This window comes from Lynx canadensis, chromosome C2 (genome assembly GCF_007474595.2).
Source record: "Lynx canadensis isolate LIC74 chromosome C2, mLynCan4.pri.v2, whole genome shotgun sequence".
Lineage (NCBI taxonomy): Eukaryota > Metazoa > Chordata > Mammalia > Carnivora > Felidae > Lynx > Lynx canadensis.
In genome coordinates, this window is record NC_044311.2 from 100545842 (window position 1) to 100561278 (window position 15437).

General features: G+C 40.5%; 1 protein-coding gene across 4 annotated transcripts in view; it reads right to left on the reverse strand.

Annotated features, from left to right (window-relative positions):
• Nucleotides 1-15437, reverse strand: part of PHLDB2 (pleckstrin homology like domain family B member 2) — a 235671-nt gene that overhangs the window by 45140 nt on the left and 175094 nt on the right. For 3 of the 4 annotated variants that reach the window (XM_030328598.1, XM_030328596.1, XM_030328597.1), the window contains one exon: nucleotides 4460-4588. The exons of the other annotated variant lie outside the window; for it this stretch is intronic. In XM_030328598.1, the coding sequence (XP_030184458.1) occupies nucleotides 4460-4588 (129 nt within the window). The remainder of the gene's footprint in view (nucleotides 1-4459; nucleotides 4589-15437) is intronic. 4 annotated transcript variants of the gene reach the window in all.

Here is a 15437-nt window from a genome sequence, read left to right on the forward strand (position 1 = left end):
AAAAAAACTTAATTTTGGAGCCTTTGACAAAACCATAAATGTGGTATGTATAGAATATTTTTTAAAAATATATAATTTGTAAGTAATATATGGCCAAAAGAAAGAGCAGCTAGGCTATATGGTTTACAACTCTACACAGGTAAAACAGCCAGGGCATTTTTCTTTCAACCAAAACATCACAAAGAGTTGGATAAATAAATACGATAAATGAGATTTATATCAGTTTTTCAACATACCACCCCCTTTTTTTATGTAAGTGATAAATTGAGCCTTTTAATCAAATGGAATAATACGTTTCTGCCTTCTGGAATGAATTTTATTCTGGAGATGATTCATAGAAGGACTATTAGCTACCATGCAATTACAAGCAACACTATAGCAACAAGATTATTATGTCAACACAGTGGATTCTGAAAACTTAAGAGCAGGAAAAACAGTTTGAAAAATATATTCAGCATTTCTTAGCACTTTTTTATATTTTAACTGGCCAAACAGAAAGTGGTCTTGGTTTGAAGTTTTTGGTTGACATTTCAAGTTTATCAGACATGTTATGCTTATAACTTCTAAAGGAATTAATGAATTTGGACCAAATCTAGTCACTATAGAAGTAATTAAGAGAGAACTCAAGTATCATGTCTTGAAACAAAATACCTGTAGTCTTGAAGCAATACATCAGTGAATATATTTACCCATGTGGTCATACATGCCCAAGTTTTTAAGGTCTTTCCATTAAGTTTGGTTTGTGGCTAAAGATTATTGAGATAAATAATTCCATAAACTTTTTTTTTTAGTATATAAATAATCTTTACTTGAAGTGGGCATCTGTCTCATAATATACACACTATGCCAGGCAGTCACTTATTCCACATCTGGTTAAAATGCAGCATTTGTTATCTTAACCCCATGAAGGTCACAGAGCCACTAATTTGTAGTAAATATTTAAACTGTTGCATGACAATAACAGCACACTGGGTAGGAAGGTTGAAAATTAAAGCTAGGCTAAGCACTCAGAATCTGCTGGTATAATCATCTGATCAAGTTATCTAAACAATTAGAATGTGTGTATGTAAACTTACACTGTAAGAGAAACACAACTTGGTGGGGGAAAAAAGCTTGCAAAGATTTTGGATAAGAATAAGAATTCAGGGGATGGAATTTGGGGGCAGGAGTAGCTTAATTGAGCACAGAGTAATATATACAGGAAGCTCAAAGTCAAGGCCATGACTACTTGAATGAACATTGTAACTCAACTTCACTCTCTAAAAGGAACATTACAAATCTCTACTGGCTGGCAACCTCAAAGGCCAGGAGTGAAAGGAAATAAAACAGCTGCACTCAAGAAAATTCAATGCCATTCCTTCTTGCTAATAATTGTTTTGAGAATTTATATGGCAGAAGTTTATGTGTAGACCTTAATGTTTTCTTTGCTTAGCAGAGGGACAGAAGAAGAGAATAGATACGGTATGTGGTACAGTAACAATCTCATGACAGCTCAAGGCCAACTTTGAAAACAAATTTAAGTGGGGCTCAGGATTTGTTAACATTTCTCCATCTTTATGCCCAATAATCAAACACTTTAACAAATGCACATCTTGGGAATTTGGAAGACAATGGAAATCATTAAAGCAACCTCCTCATTTCATAATATGAGGACACTGAGGCCCACAGAGGTTGAATGACTTGTCTAAGGTTAAAGGAGAAACTGATTGTAGAGCCAGTGAGAAAAATGGTCTCCTAATTATAGATATCACTGAATATATATACATATATATATATGTATATATATATATATTTTTTTTTTTTTAATCAAGAGACTGAAATCAACCATTCAGTTGAGTAAATCATCAAAAGCATCTGAAAACTGTCCTAGTCAGGTGTCTCCTTCGTTTAATAGTAGAACTTATCCTGGCAAACAAAAGACACCTTTAACTTCTGCTTTCTTTTCCAAAATGCTTGCATCCCAGGGAACAATGCAACTGGTGAGCCCATGTCTAGTTGTATGTATACAACTACTCAGATGGAAACCGCATTCTGATTCTAAGGCAGGGAATTAGATATAAGAAGTCTGGGGTGCCTGGGTGGCTCAGTGGGTTAAGTGTTTGAATTCAGCTCAGGTCATGATCTCACGCTTCATGGGTTCAAGCCCCACATCGGACTCTGTGCTGACAACTCAGCCTGGAGCCTGCTTCATATTCTGTGTCTCCTTCCCTCTCTCTCTCTCCCTCCCCAACTCATGCTCTGTCTCTCTCTCTCTCTTCACACTCTCAAAAATGAATAAACATTAAAAAAAAAAAAGAAGACGGAGAAGTCCAGTCATAAATCCATAGTTTTGTATGCAAAAAATCATTCCAGAATTTCAGCTTAAGTATTTGGGACAACACATGGTTTAAGAAAATGATGTTCTTCTTTTTTATTTTTTTATTTTGTATGACTCGCCACCTAATGAAATTCGTTGTAATAAAACCACCTTTACTGGATCTAGTTTAAATGCCTCAGGAAAGCTTTGTAATGAGGTGGTATGCTGATGTGTTTGAAGTCTGAAGGGAAATGAGCTGTGGTAACACAGGAAGTTCTTAGCATGAACGGACTTCTCATGAACTAAGTGAACTTTTTACTGATTAGGTCATGGGATTGGTGAAAAGTTACTCTGGTCGTCATCCTTGTAAAATAGAATCCGTAGACTTCTTAATACAGGTGAACAGAACCTACTACTACTACAAGCCAGTTATCTCTCCCAAGGACAGGGGTTTGCAATACGAATTTTACACTCCGCTTGGAGAGGAAGAAGAAGGGGTCTCTGCCTTGAAAGAGTGGAATATCCTGTCCTCCTTTGCAGTCAACATCCTTAGAACAGACATAAGTTTATAAGTTATCCTGTAGAGGCTAGAGGAAGCCTTATTTGTATCAGTCTGAGTCCAGGTTCTTAATAAAATCCTCCAAGTGTTATGTGCAGCCATGTTGATAAAGACGGCAAAGCAATAACTAGGTAACCAGAGGCAGAGAAGAACAAAATATAGAAGTTGCTGCCGAGTCTAAATAAAGTCTTACGGCCACTGTGTAAAATCTTCAGTAATAAGGAGAGTTGAAAAACAGGAAACAAATATAAAAGTCCGTCTCTCAGTCTCTTTGGTGAACTGGCATAAATGCAAACAAATTGCAAATGAAAATGATTTTACAAATACAATTATTTTCCCCAATCGTTTTTATCACAAGATTTCCAGAGAATTATGACATTGAGGGACAGGAAGTTTTATCTTCTTCCAGCAAATTCAGCTGTATACAATAACATGAGTAATAAGGAAGAAACACTGCTGAGACTTTTTTGATCCAATATTAGTAAGAAATTTACTATTTGTTAAAATATTAAAATCATTATGCTTCAGGTAAACCTGTCTGCCTTTGGTACTATTTATTAAGATGCTTTCAATCTCTGTGATACATTGAAGTTTCAGATGTAATTTTTCATAACCTGGTGATACTCTAAGGTATCAAATATTTTTGTATTAAAAGCAATCTTAAACATTTTCAAGGGTGGCTCTCTTAGCGGATGTTTCAACTTGCCTACTCCCAAGAATGAAACGTGCCTTCTTTTCTAATCACGTGGAATCATAAATTGTTAGTCACTTCACACAAACTACTATTACGTGACTCCTTTCGAGACCTCAGACCGTTCATGACTGCTCCGCCAAGGTCAGAGTTTATTTGGGTCGCTGTTTATAGCAAATAACTCAGTTGATGAGAGACTCTGAAATATCAAGTGGTCTTGCTGGTGTTGGTGAAACTATCTACCCCAGGAGCCTCATTTCAGCGGATAACCAGCATGGTTGCGGTGAGCACTGCCAATTTTAACGATCGGAGAATAAAGTCCAACTACAAAGCCCGTGCGGCACTGAGCTTTAAAAAATTACGAAGCTCGCCTGAGAAGACGTTGAGGGCATTGACCTGCAGGTTGGGCCTTGGCGTTTGCTGTGGTTGTGCTAATGAATTCAATGTCACTAAGAAGCAGAAAGAAAAAAACAACAACAACAACGAGTGATGATGGGAAGCAGGTCAGAAAATAGGTTAATTTTTGGACCAAAGTATAAAATCATCCAAGGGCAAACAGTACTCATGGTGTAGCAGAGAGTGCAGGGAAAGATGTCAGTCGATTTAAATGCTACAATCGTGGTGTCAGTTATATGTCAGGAATAGCTCTCTTTTGTTCTGGAGAATGACTCCAGGACTGTTTCTGCATTAGAAATTAGTGAAGGATTCTGACAAGGAGTTGTTTAACTGATTAGCATGAAATAATATATATATATCGTCAGCATGCATATTTCTATTTAAAAAGTATCTAATGACTAGAACTTACGCAAATTTACGCTACGTGAAGTGGAAGTCATAGGTAAGTGGAACTTAATCGAAAAGACACCAAAAAACAAAAACAAAAAAACCTGGCACATTCCTGTTTTCTACTGACCCTCTTCAGTTGTTGTTGTAATTGTTCCCTCATGGACTCAGGACAATTGTCCAGCTGGGTCTTCTGCTCGGAGTAAAGCTCCTGAAGCCTCTCTAGTTTTTCCCTTTCAGCATCAAGCTTTACCTTCTCCTGAAGTTCAGAAATCAGAAAATAGAAGAACAGAAATTACCTTCATACCCGAGGCAGGCGTTAGTGAATATTTCCCAAGGGTAACACAAACACACATACGCACAAATGAGATACCCTATGAATATTGAAACGTACCTTGCTAGTGACTAAGATAAGGGGGTATAAGTGGAAGTAAAGACAAGGGGGTCCCATTTCTTCATTCTCAAAACATGGCCCACTTTACTGAGTGTAGGCAATGACCCCCGCCTTTCCTTCCATTCCTCCTTCCTTCCACCATGTTACAGAGCGAAGGAAGCAACGGCGATGTTGGTCAACGGTCAACCAAGAACAAAAGAAATGCCAACCAAATTTATAAGACAGCCTTGCAGAGAGTCCCTTGGCAGCGAACCAGACAAAGGAAACCAGGCATTTACCTCAAGTACTGTCGTGCTCCAATTTACTCAAGGCATTTGTTAAGCAAGCTTTGGAAATTATTGTAACTTTGTTCCCAGGTCGGAAGTCTGCCAGATGCACTAGCTGTCTCCCCAGTCATCTGAAATAGGTCTAGCTGTTTAGCAAACTTCAAAGCTTAAGCAATTAGAAAATCTGATTCTAAGAGGAGCACTGAATTCAAAGGCTGAGAGAGCAAGGGAGAAGTCAAGCCTGACAAAACAGCAAGGAAAGGCGTATTGTGCAGTTCAGATACACCAACAACGTGTGACGTTTACTGTGGAGATGAAGACTTCTCTACACTGACTGACATAAGAAATACTTGAAACATGGATTATGGGGGAAACGGAAAGGAGAACACCGGGAATCAGAAAACAGAAGAGAAAGGAGGAGACAACACTCGGTCCTTCCCGGTCACACACTCCAAAGTGACTCTGGATGCAGGTCTACCAGACAAATCCTGTAATTCAGTGACTGCCCAGCTTGACGTGTCACCTATTGAGTCGAGAAACAATACTTCAACCTGTGTAGTGCTTGTCTTCCCAACTCCTGTTCTCTTCATGAGGCTCTGAGGCCTTGAAGGCTAAATTTTACCTGGTGTAACTCTCTCAGCCTACACAGCCTACTTCATGAAGCACTACTGTGGCTTGACCCTCAGTACACACAGTGACCACCACCTGACTCTCCTTAGTTCATTCTATGCGCACTGGTGGCAGTGACACCACCTTCTAAGCATTATCAGAGAAGGATTTGTTTAAAAGATGAAGCTCCTGCAGTAGTCCTATAAAATTATACTTACTATAATGTCTTCATCCAAATGGCCACGATTTCCTGGGTAAACATATATTTAAATTCTTTACAAAAGAGGTTATGGTTTAAATCTAAAACTGTACGACACAAAAACCCATACCAGTTCCCTGAGGTCTCCATTTTTGGCAGAAAACTTGAAAATGTCAAGGGCATTTTAGAAATGTATATTCAGGGGTGCCTGGGTGGCTCGGGCTTAGGTTAAGCGTCTGACTCTTGACTTTGGCTCAGGACACGATCTCATGGTTTGCGAGTTCGAGCCCCTCATCGGGCTCTGGGTGGACAGTGTGGAGCCTGCTTGGGATTCTGTCTCCCTCTCTCTGCCCTTCCCTTGCCTGCTTTCTATCTCTCTCTCAAAATAAAAAAATAAAATAAAATAAATAAACAAAAAAAGAAATGTATATTTAGATTTAGAAGTACATTCTTTTTTCTCTCAAAATGATTAAATCCAGAAGTCATAAAACTGAGAATCCTATTTCCTATATCAATCTAAAAATGCTTCTGCAACTCCCAGAGACTATCCAGAAAGTTCTTCAGTCTTTTTTTTTTTTTTTTTAATTTTTTTTTTTTTCAACGTTTATTTATTTTTGGAACAGAGAGAGACAGAGCATGAACGGGGGAGGGGCAGAGAGAGAGAGGGAGACACAGAATCGGAAACAGGCTCCAGTCTCCGAGCCATCAGCCCAGAGCCTGACGCGGGGCTCGAACTCACGGACCGCGAGATCGTGACCTGGCTGAAGTCGGACGCTTAACCGACTGCGCCACCCAGGCGCCCCCAGTTCTTCAGTCTTTAATGGCAACTGTGTCCACCGTGCACATGGACAGTGCAGAAGTTGGAGAGAGAATGGCATGGTTCACAGAATGAAGGCTTATCATGTGTTCATTCACAGTAAAGTTCAAAACACTAGGGCCACTTAGATTCTTTCCTTAGTTTCAGAATGAATCATTTTTTTCCCCTTTAATACAACCAGCAATACAAAACACCTGTTGACTTTTGGATAAGAAAATGTATTACTTCTTCTGTGTATGGATCAAAGATTGCCCTATTTACACAGCAAAAGAATTTTATCCAATAGGGTGCCTGAGTGGCTCAGTCGATTGAGCCTCCGACTTCAGCTCGGGTCATGATCTCACAGCTCCTGAGTTCGAGCCCGGCATCAGGTTCTGTGATGACAGCTCGGAGCCTGGAGCCTGCTTCGGATTCTGTGTCTCCCTCTCTCTCTCTGCCCCTAACCCGCTCAGTCTGTCTCTGTCTCTCTCAAAAATACATAAACATTTTTAAAAAAAAAGAATTTTATCCAAAAAGAGTTCTATTTCTAGATACTGTATCATTGGATTTTGCAGCAATTCTAGATCCAAGAAGAAAGCTAAAAAAAAAAAAAAAAGGAAAGAAAAAAAGAAAAAAGAAAACTATCCAATCCAATATGTGCAAAAGTGTAAATTTAAAGTTACATTTGCTAGAAAACATTGATACAATATTTGATTACATAGAAAGGCACTGGCCTGAAACATAGGTCTCAAATCCAAAGAAATAACCAAAGTATTCTTCTTTAAAAAAAAAATTTTTTTTTTGATGTTTATTTATTTTTGACAGGGACAGAGACAGAGACAGAATGCGAGTGGGTTAGGGGCAGAGATAGAGGGAGACACAGAATCAGAATCAGGCTCCAGGCTCCGAGCTATCAGCACAGAGCCCGACGCGGGGCTTGAACTCACGAACTGTGAGATCATGACCTGAGCCGAAGTCGGACACTCAACCGACTGAGCCACCCAGGCGCCCCTAAAATTTTTTTGGATGTTTATTTTTGAGCGAGAAGCAGAGTGTGAGTGGGGAGGGGGAGAGAGAGGGGGAGACACAGAATCTGAAGCAGGCTCCAGGCTCTGGGCTGTCAGCACAGAGCCCCAATGCAGAGCTCGAACTCACAAACCGTGAAATCATGACCTGAGCCAAAGTCAGATGCTTAACCCACTGAGCCACCCAGGCTCCCCCAAAGTATTCTTCTCATGCTCTCAAGTTTTAAAATCATTTTTTTTTCAATTTTTTATTACTACTAATAAGCACAGATAACTAATAAAAAGTATCTTCTGTGTGCATAGTGCCTTCCTTCTGAGGTGCTGAAAATGGTTCGCAATTCCATACAAAGGGGCAATTAGAAGAATTATGCAAGCGGCACCATCAGAACCTTCCGCAGCTCCTCTGGTTTACCAATAATGCTGTGACCGCTACTTGGGTCTCAGAGCGAAAGCTTAGTGGGGCCAAAGCTAGGGCAAAGGAAGGATGAAAGGTCTAGTGGCAGTTGGGGCCTGGCCATAAATCCGAGAGGACCACAGAGGTGATATCACTCCCGTGCCAGCCAGAAAGAAATTAATATTCCTATCTTCTATTTATTGTCCAGGAAGTTTCCAAGGGAAAATTGACTCTAGGCAACCCGTTAATCAGAACTGAAAATCTCACCTTTTACAGCGAAGACAAATATATGGGCAAATTGATGGCATTCCAGGGTTCAGAGATTCTTGCTTTTGACACGTAAGGTATGAAAACTGGTGTTATTTCCTTTCCCCAGATTTAAACTGGCAAACTCACCTATTCTAATTACTATAGGCACAGCAAACACCACATTGGCAGGAAGCATAACATTTTTTTTGGAGTCACGAATTTATTTTCAGGAAATAAATGTATTTAAGTGAATTGTAACAAATTTTAAATTAAATAAAATTTAAACTTTTTTTTTTTTTAATTTTTTTTTTAACGTTTTTTATTTATTTTTGGGACAGAGAGAGACAGAGCATGAACGGGGGAGGGGCAGAGAGAGAGGGAGACACAGAATCGGAAACAGGCTCCAGGCTCCGAGCCATCAGCCCAGAGCCTGACGCGGGGCTCGAACTCACGGACCGCGAGATCGTGACCTGGCTGAAGTCGGACGCTTAACCGACTGCGCCACCCAGGCGCCCCTAAAATTTAAACTTTTAATAAATTTATTAAGTTTTAATGAGTCCATTTAATAAATCTTAAGTAAATTTAACAGATTTAACTTTGTTGAAAAAATAAGATTACAAGGAACTGGAACACTCCAGGAAAACCCGATGTACGAGGGCGCATTTACACGACCAAAACCAGAATGTGACCTCACTGGAGACATGGCTGCTTATGTTAGCACTGCTCTTGAGTTGACTTGTTTTCCTGTACCGGCAAAATCCAACTGGGTCACAAATTCATTGCCAGATTCTGCCTTTTCTTTTTTTAATATTTAAGATGGATGTGCCTAAAAGGTAAATTATTCACAGCAAATTAAAGCAGAAGTCAGTATATAAAATCAGACTTACATTTGTTTCCATGGTGAATTGTTTATTCACTCACTCAGTAAATATTTAAGGGGACTGTAAGTAGAGAAAAGAGGGAGCCTGATCACTGTCCTCACAAAATACAGCCCAGTTGGCTTTATGGTTCTTAGCCCCAACTTTACATTAGAAAAACCTGGGTGGGTTTTTCAATATACTATTTTCCAGGTCTCCACTCAGTCAGACATCCAGGAGCAGAAGGCTAGGGAATGGGCATTTTTTTTTTAAAGTTTATTTCATTTATGTACGCATGTATGCATGTATTTAGAGAGGGTGCGTAAGTGGGTGAGGGGCAGAGAGAGGGAGAATCCCAAGTAGGCTCCACACTGTCAGAGCAGAGCCTGATGCAGGGCTCAAACTCACGAACCATGAGATCATGCTCTGAGCCAAGGTCAAGAGCACGAGGCTTAACCGACCTAGCCACCCAGGCAACCTGGGAATGAGCATTTTAAAAATCCCTCCATGTTTTCTGATACACAGCCAGGCTGGAAACCACTGAATGAGCCAACTCAGATGATGTGAGAGGCACAGGCAATGGACAATCTGCTTTTTCTTTCTTCTTCTTTTTTTAAATGTTTATTTATTTTTGAGAGGGGGGGGACAGAGAGAGGAGGACAGAGGATCCAAAGCAGGCTATGTGCTGACAGTAGAGAGCCCAATGTGGGGCTTGAACGCAGGAACCATGAGATCATGACTTGAGGCAAAGTTAGATGCACCCAGGTGGCCCAACAATTTGATTTTTCTGATGAAGATATGGGACATTAATACACAAGGCACCAACGACTGTTCTTAAAACATTTGACTTTAGCACCTTTACTTTATAGTGTAAAAGGCCCCTCTTAAAAGTAACACCGCAATTGTGTGATTTTTTACATTCAGATTAAATGTCTCAAGTAAACCAAAAGAACTGTGAGATTCCAATAACCACGGTGCATTCAGAGAGGGATGATGCATTTCAAGTTCAGAGGCAAAGTGGCCCTCTTCTAGTCATACAAACGATCAGGAATGTGTATGGGTTCACCCTAGATAGTTGGAACTTGTACACATGAATTACCAATAATTCTTAATGAACCGAATAATCCAAAGCTCATCATAGGACCACTTATTTTCCTGGACATGTGGTTAGAAGACAGTAACACAAGTTTTCTCTCTTTTAAGTTGTATTCTTGAAGGAGCTGAAATTTAACTCGCTAGCTCTATTTGAATCTCAATATTACACAGAAAATTCTTGGATACCAAAGAAAAAATAATTTTACCACATGTAAGTAATACTTGGTAAGCAGATGGTTCAAGATTACTCTAAAAAGATGCTTACTTTATTAGCTTGTAGGGCTGCCAGATAAAATAGAGGACACTCAGTTAAGTCTGAGTTTCAGATAAAAAACAAATGATCTTTTAATGTAAGTATGTCTCAAATATTGCCTAGGGCATACTTACACCAAAAAATTATTTTCTGTTTATCTGAAATTCAAATGTACCTGAGCATCCTATACGTTTATATTTATATTTATATTTATATTTATGTTTATGTTTATGTTTATATATAAATATCTATAAAATGGCATGTATTTATGATATACATATACATATACACATACATATATATAGGATATACATATACACATACATATATATAGGATATACACATGCACATATATATAGGCGATATATATATTATATATATAATATATATATAATTGCTGTTAAATCTGGCAACCTATCAGCTTAATAAAGATTTTATTAAGACTTAAGGCCCACCTTTCTAATTTCCAAACTGTTTAGCACAGAACTCAGCACATACTAAAGTATTTGAGTGTGTTTCATGAAACACTGGGTCAGATTTGGAGTTGTTACAGTGATGTGTTAAAATTCTAGTACCCAAGCCATCATTTCTAAGGGCAGTCAATCCAAAGTCCTTTCCATATACCCTGAGAACACCTTTCCTTCTAGTTCTTAAACCCTGTGGCTTGGTAGGTAGGCATTCTCATAGGTTCATAGATTAGGCAATTGTTTTAGGTCTAAAATCACTTATCTGAAATTCTTAAGGCCAGATGTGTTCCAGATTTATGAATATTCTGAATTTTACAGAGGTAACACAGTTCATATAAAGTCATTTCCAATAAGATCTGGTAACAGGCATTAAAAGGCATTTCCAGTAAGATCTGGGGACAGTACCTGCAATCAAACATGGTTCAATTTCTGCAGCTACTTACAAATATTCACACAAGTGTGAATATCAGTCAAAGTCAGGTTTTGCAACCAACTACCTTTTGGTGCCGATCTTACAAAATGACTTTTTTTTTCCCTCCACAAAACTTTTCAGATTTTAGAATTGCAGAGAAAAGATTATGGACCTATGTCAACAAACGTTGGGAGCTGAGAACTCATTGTCTGCCTGCTTCTAAAGAGACACATCCTTATACTCCTTTCTTAAGATTTTTCCCCCCTCTGGTTTTGACATTTTAATTACACAATTGATGGATGTTTAGTATCAAAAAAACTGGAGAATTAGAACACTAGGGATTTATATAATCAAACAACTGCCAGAAAAAATAACCCTAATCTGGAATCCTGTTGATTTAATCCCCAAATCCCACGATATACTTCCACTTCCTCTAGCCAAGGAGCTGACTTTGAAATGTAAGAAAGAGGCACGGGAAGGGCTGGGTCCCTTCTGAACATGACTGTGACTTGGCAAACACTCTGTACTCAAGAGGCATTAACACTTTGCTGAGGAATTCGGGGCCAGGCTCTCTGTCTTCCCCTGGCTCTGAAGGAAGGATGGAGAGGAAGTAACAGGTACTTTGGCAAGATAATAATGGGGAATAAAATTTAACCATTTAAGATACAATGATATACGCTTATTGTAGAAAAATGAGTCAAATAACTTAAGATTTCATTGTGGAACATGGCGTATGGCATAGAGTGATTTAAGCTTCAACTCACACTTTTAAGCCTGTTTTGTTATGAAAACGTACAGGCCAGGAAAGCAACAAAACACTATAATCTACCTGTGTGGCGACAGATCCTAAAATAAAGAATGGTTGAGCTTTATGATGAGCATCCGGGTAATGGAAAGATTCTTCAACAAGACGACGGACGCACAGCCCCTCCTTGACCATTTTACTGAACCTCAGTACAACTACGGAGTTTTGTATGCCAAAGGAGACAAAGAGAATAATCTTAGAGGAAATTGCAATTCCTCTATAATAAAGTAGAGGAAATTGGAAAACTATTTTTAGTTTTGGGTTCTTAATGTAGTCAGAAATAGGCAAAACCAGAAGGAAACCTACATAAAGAAATGCATATGTCCGCACCTGCTCAGCAGTCCCTTCCTTTGGGCTTTGCTTCGGAGGGGGAAAGTTGGGGGGGGGGGGGAGAGTGGAAAGAAGGGAAACCAGTCCACAACCAGGCCTTCGCCAGAACTGAGCTTCATGGTTCTGCTGGATTCTCTGCTCTGCCACCAAGCTCATTAAACTGAATCGGTTCACTAGGGCAGAGATTAGTAATTCTCTCTCCTTTTACTCACCCCAGAAAAACACTATGGCCTCTTTGCTTACCACTTCTTCAAATAAATATCCTCTCTGGACTTATGTTCTAGTCCGATACTTGTATTTGTGCAGGGTTTATCCGTGTTCCTAGAGACTCTATGTGTGATGTGGCTACTGTCTGAGGACATGACAGGCAGGTGGTATACAGCCACATGGAAATGGACGTCTTGATGGTCTTCACAGTGGAACCCATGAGGGCAGAGGGAAAGTGAGCTCAGGGAGCCTCTGCAAAAATGTTCAATAAATATATACTTGAACACATGGTCTCTGTTTTATATTGCATAAATATGTCTACAGTTTATATTTTATATGGTAACATATAATGAATAGTAGTCATCTCTAACGTACAGGTTTCCCCCTGTACCTGAAAGTGGAGCGCTCCTATGAAACCTTTCATAAAGCGTAAAGGGTGTAAAGCAAAGAAGCAATTACCACTAATTTATAGGGGGAAAGTTTTAAGCATTCCCAGACACCTCCCCCCCCCCCCAATAACCTCTCTTAGGTTTTTCTGATACCTTAGGACACATCTTGCTCATTTAACTGACGCACGACATAAATGGTCAGGCGGTGGGGGCTTGATGCTAAGAGGCTGCTGTAGTTCCCGGGGAGGGCGCCTGGGGGCGCCACTCTGACTGCTGCTTCCTGCGGGGTAAACGCTGAGCGCGGTACACACCTGAAGTCTGTTTTCACCTCCTGCCTTTTTTCATAAAAGCGCAAATCCTCTTGTGGTTCCTTTGAGTTAGTGAAAACAGGCACTAATGGAGGTCTCGCACAAACGTGAAGTGGCATAACGTGAACTTTCGCAGCGAGTGATACCTGTACATTCATTTATACCAAATAGGTAACACAGAATCACAGTCCCCAAAGCAGGTAAGAGACAATAGTAAAGACTGGCCTCGATCGCCAAGGAAATGATGTCGATAATTTCACACCAGTGTTTGAAATCTGAGGTGTTATTAAGCCTTCTTCCTATGGCCCCAGGCCTTGTCTCCAAAACACTAGGACCAGGCTCACAGGATGTGCCATCAACATCTGAAGCAGAGCTTGCCTGGCAGGGATATCTTTTCAGGTTTTGTTTTTCTCATTCCACAGTTTATGTCTGACAGCAGCAACAGGTGTGTAGAAAAGGAAACGAGATCCAAAAGGGCAAAGGCCACTTCCTCCTTCTGTCTTACACTCGGGCTCCACTGGCAGCCTGACTAGAAGTCCACTGGCATGTGCACATAAGCAGACCATCCCAGATGGCCTGAACTTGGCAGCGCGTAGCTCTGGAGCAGGTGTTTGGCCCTGTGTTTCTGTTAAGGCCCAGCCTGGACTCACTGTTAGCAGGAGACGCAGGGACACTATTCCCAACGCATGCTGGGTGGTATTCTAACATGTCCCGTAAGCTGGGTAAACAGTGGCTAGCGGGGCCTTGCTCTATGTCACAGGCTAGAGAGGGAGATCAATACCTCGCAAGCCCAAAGCAAATGTGAATTATGAAATAAAGAACAACAGGGAGAACACACTCCGGACTGGAACAGCCTGAAAGGGCTTTTCTGAAAAGCTAACAATGAACCTAAGCCCTGAAGGACAGAACCGACAAGATATGGAATATGGGGCAGGGAATTCCAGGCATGGGAAACAGATCTGCAAGGAAACAGATCTGGCAGGAAGTGGGGGAGGATGGCTGTCTAAACAAATAGAAAGAAGGCCACCGTGCACATCATATGAAGGAGGGGAAAATGACAAAAAGGCCCACGCCAGCTCAGGAATTAAGATTTATATAAAATATGCTGGAACACAAATCAGAATGATATGATCTAATATTTATTTATTTACTTATTTACTTATTTATTTATTTATCTATCTAGAGCGAATGAGAGAGGGGCAGAGAGGGAGTGAAAGAATCCCAAGCAGGCTCCACGCTCACCATGGATCATGACCTGAGCCGAAATCAAGAGTCAGATGCTTAACTGACTGAGCCACCCAGGTGCACCATGACCCAATTTCTGTATTTTTAAAGATCACTCTCACTGCTGTGAAGAGAAGGAACTAAAGGAAAGCAAATGGAATGTTAACTAAAGAAGAGATTCTGATGGTTTAGAAGAGAAGGCTGTTAGAGGAGATGCTGAGAGGTTGAAGTAATTGGGAACTCTTTCTGAAATCACTATAATGTGAGGGTGATGGAGAAAAAGAAGTGTCAAGATCTACCTCCAGGCTTCTATTTGGACCTAGAGGTGGCTCTATATGCCATCACCCAGACTGGGAAAACTGGAGGAAGAAGAGGACTGGGGGAGGCCAGGGCGGGGGGCGGTGGGGGGGGGAGGCAGGGGTGGGGGGGTGGCCGGGGAGGGATTTGGAAGACAAGGGGAAGGATCAAGAGTTCATTATGAGTGTTCACTTGGCAATAGCCGTGAAATTTCTGAGTGTAGATGTCGGGTAGGCTACTGGATAGGAGTCAGAAGTTCAGAAAAGTTTTGTAGGCTATAGACATACACTCGACAGTCACCAGCATATACAGGTGATGGGAAGCGTGCTATAAAAGAATGTGAGGCTACAAGAGAAGAGGGTTCAGCTCAGAGACAAACACTCTAACAACTGGTTGTATAGAGGCAGAGGGACAAGCAAAGGGAACTCAGTTGGAAAAGTCAGAGACAATGAATAAGAGAAAGACAAGGAATACCAGAAGAGGGGGCACCCAGAGGCCAAGGGGTAGGGAGGGGAGGGGCCAGGGCAAGGAC